The sequence below is a fragment of the Mandrillus leucophaeus genome, unplaced genomic scaffold, assembly GCF_000951045.1.
Source record: "Mandrillus leucophaeus isolate KB7577 unplaced genomic scaffold, Mleu.le_1.0 Scaffold23, whole genome shotgun sequence".
NCBI lineage: Eukaryota > Metazoa > Chordata > Mammalia > Primates > Cercopithecidae > Mandrillus > Mandrillus leucophaeus.
The window spans coordinates 3482336-3485635 of record NW_012102365.1 but is presented as its reverse complement, the minus strand read 5'-3'; the positions used below and the strand labels follow the sequence as shown (position 1 = coordinate 3485635).

General features: G+C 46.8%; 1 protein-coding gene across 1 annotated transcript in view; it reads right to left on the bottom strand.

The window, feature by feature from the left end:
* The window catches only part of TRNAU1AP (tRNA selenocysteine 1 associated protein 1), a 44429-nt gene that overhangs the window by 15843 nt on the left and 25286 nt on the right, over nt 1-3300 (bottom strand). Inside the window, exons 7-8 of the mRNA XM_011981733.1 lie at nt 1824-1986; nt 1252-1285 (exon numbers count right to left, since the gene is read on the bottom strand). Of these exons, the coding sequence (XP_011837123.1) occupies nt 1252-1285; nt 1824-1986 (197 nt within the window). The remainder of the gene's footprint in view (nt 1-1251; nt 1286-1823; nt 1987-3300) is intronic.

Here is a 3300-nt window from a genome sequence, read left to right as displayed (position 1 = left end):
CCCCAGTTACTTGGGAGGCTGAGGCAGGAGAATGGCGTGAACCCAGGAGGCGGAGCTTGCAGTGAGCCGAGATTGCGCCACTACACTCCAGCCTGGGTGACGGTGCGAAGACCCCAACTCAAAAAAAAAAAAAAAAATTAATAATGGGCTGGGGGCAGTGGCTCACGCCTGTAATCCCAGCACTTTGGGAGGCCGAGGCAGGCAGATCACAAAGTCAAGAGTTTGAGACCAGGCTGGCCAAGATGGTGAAACCCTGTCTCTACTAAGAATACAAAAATTAGCTGGGCATGGTGGCATATGGCTGAAATCCCAGCTCCTTGGAAGGCTGAGGCAGGAGAATCACCTGAACCCAGGAGGCGGAGGTTGCAGTGAGCCGAGATCGCACCACTGCACTCCAGCCTGGGTGACAGAGCAAGACTCTGTCTTAAAAAAAAATAAAGAAAGAAAAAATTAATAATGGCTATTACTATGTTGCAGGATACGAGGAGATTTTCAATTTCATTATACTTTACTATATTTTCCAAATTTTCCATGCCAACTATGACTTAAAAATCAGGAAAATATGTCATTTAAAATATACTGAAAAACAGAAAAAAAAATAAAAGAAAAAAGAGTTTTACAAACAGTCAAATAAATAAAAGGTAACAGTATTATCGGCCAGGTGCAGTGGCTTACGCCTGCAATCCCAGCACTTTGGGAGGCTGAGGTGGGCGGATCACCTAAGGTCGAGAGTTTGAGACCGGCCAAGCCAACATGGAGAAACTCCATCTCTACTAAAACTACAAAAAAATTAGTCAGGCATAGTGGTGCATGCCTGTAATCCCAGCTACTCGGGAGGCTGAGGCAGGAGAATCGCTTGACCCTGGGAGTCGGAGGTTGCAGTGGGCTGAGATCGCGCCATTGCACTCCAGCCTGGGCAACAAGAGCGAAACTCCATCTCAAAAAAAAAAAAAAAAGGTAACAGTATTATCGTTAGAGGCCCACATACTACCAGGATAGAATGCCACATGTCAAGGGGGTGATGGGCTCTCCTGGAGCTGCCTGTCCCAGGCTCTCTGGGATCCACACTCACACCTCTGGGTAACACTCGACACATCTTACCATAATTACATATTCATCTGGCTCTCTAACCAGAATGTAAGTTCTTCCAGAGCAGAATTTATCTTGTCTTCCCTCTAGCTGAGAGCACAGTGCCAGCCAGAGCAGTCACCTGATAATGGCTGACAGAGTAAGGAACGCATGAACCCTTACCTTCCAATGCATCATCTCCAACTTCTTCATATGTCTGCCAAGAGACCAGAGATGTGGGTTAGGGGGATGGTGAAATCCTGGTCCAGGACCACAATGGCTTATTTCTTTTATTTTAATTTTTTTGAGGTGGAGTCTAGCTCTGTCACCCAGACTGGAGTGCAGTGGTGTGATCTTGGCTGACTGCAACATCTGCATCCCAGTGGCAAGTGATTCTCCTGCCTCCGCCTCCTGAGTAGCTGGGATTATGGGCGCCTGCCACTATGCTCAGCTAATTTTTGTATTTTTGGTAGAGACAGGGTTTCACCACGTTGGCCAGGCTGGTTTTGAACTCCTGACCTCAGGTGATCCACCTGCCTCGGCCTCTCAAAGTGCTACTAGGATTACAGGTGTAAGTCACCGTGCCCGACCCACAATGGCTTATTTTAACAAGAGGAACTGGACTGCTTCAACTTTCCCTATTTTTCTGAAGCCCAAGCCCCTGTCCTGTCCTTACCAATCCCATCTTAGAGAATCACCTGTTTCTAGTGGAGAAACACAACCCAAGGGGACCAGTCTTGTCCAATCATGGTTACCTGCATGGTGCTCTGGGTATAGCCATACTGGGGGTAACTGTAGCTGTAGCTGCCTGTGTTCTGGTCATAGCCCCACTGAGCATAGTAGTTCTGGTACTGCTGATAATACTGGTTGTAGCTGTAACTGTACATCTGACTATATTCCACTGGCTTTACACGGCTCCTTAAATGAAGACAGAAACAAAAATAAACGTAAGCAAACATTTCCATAACACTGCCCATGTGGCCAGAGACTATTTTAAGTGCTTCATACTGATTAACTTTTTTTTTTTTTTTTTTTTGAGACAGAGTCTTGCTCTGTCGCCCAGGCTGGAGTGCAGTCACGTGTTCTCAGCTCACTGCAACCTCTGCTTCCCGTGTTCAAGCGATTCTCCTGCCTCAGCCTCCTGAGTAGCTGGGATTACAGGTGTGTGCCACCATGCCTGGCTAATTTTTTGTATTTTTAGTAGAGACAGGGTTTCACCATGTTAGCCAGGCTGGTCTCGATCTCCTGACCTCGTGATCCGTCCTCCTCAGCCTCCCAAATTGCTGGGAGGCTGGCCACCAATGAACACTTTTAATCCTAAAAACAACCATATGCAATAAGTGTATCAATATTCCTATTTTACAGATGAGGAAACTGAGGAATAGAGAGGTTAAGTAATTTGTCCAAAGTCACACAGCTAATATGAGAGTATGGCTCCAAGGACCATGCTTGTAATACAGGAGGTTTTAATGGATAGGTTTGTCTGTCTTACCAAACTTTGTCAGAACTGGCAAAAGGATATCCTGTTTAAAAAAAAAAAAGGGCTGGGCACGGTGGCTCACGCCTGTAATCCCAACACTTTGGGAGGTGGAGGCAGGTGGATCACCTGAGGTCAGGAGTTTAAGACCAGCCTGGACAACATGGTGAAACCCCATCTCTACTAAAAATACAAAAAATTAGCTGGGTGTGGTGGCACGCCTGTAATCCCAGCTACTTGTGAGGCTGAGGCAGGAGAATCGCTTGAACCTGGGAGACAGAGGTTGCACTGAGCCTAGACTGCGCCATTGGACTCTAGTCTGCTCAATAAAAGTGAAACTGTTTCAAAAAAAAAAAGAAAAGAAATGATGGACAGATGTGGAAGGCTAAGGCAGGAGAATCGCTTGATCCTGGGAGGCCCAGCTAATTTTCGTACTTTTAGTACAGATGGGATTTCACCATGTTGGTCAGGGTGGTCTTGAACTCCTGGCCTCAAGTGATCCACCCAAGTCAGCCTCCCAAAGTGCTGGGATTACAGGCATGAGCCACGGCGCTCCTCCTTTTATTTTTATTATTTATTTATTTATTTATTTATTTATTTTTGAGACGGAGTGTCACTCTGTCGCCCAGGCTAGAGTGCAGTGGAGTGATCTCGGTTCACTGCAAGCTCCTCCTCCTGGGTTCACGCCATTCTCCTGCCTCAGCCTCCCGAGTAGCTGGGACTACAGGAGCCCACCACCACGCTCGGCTAATTTT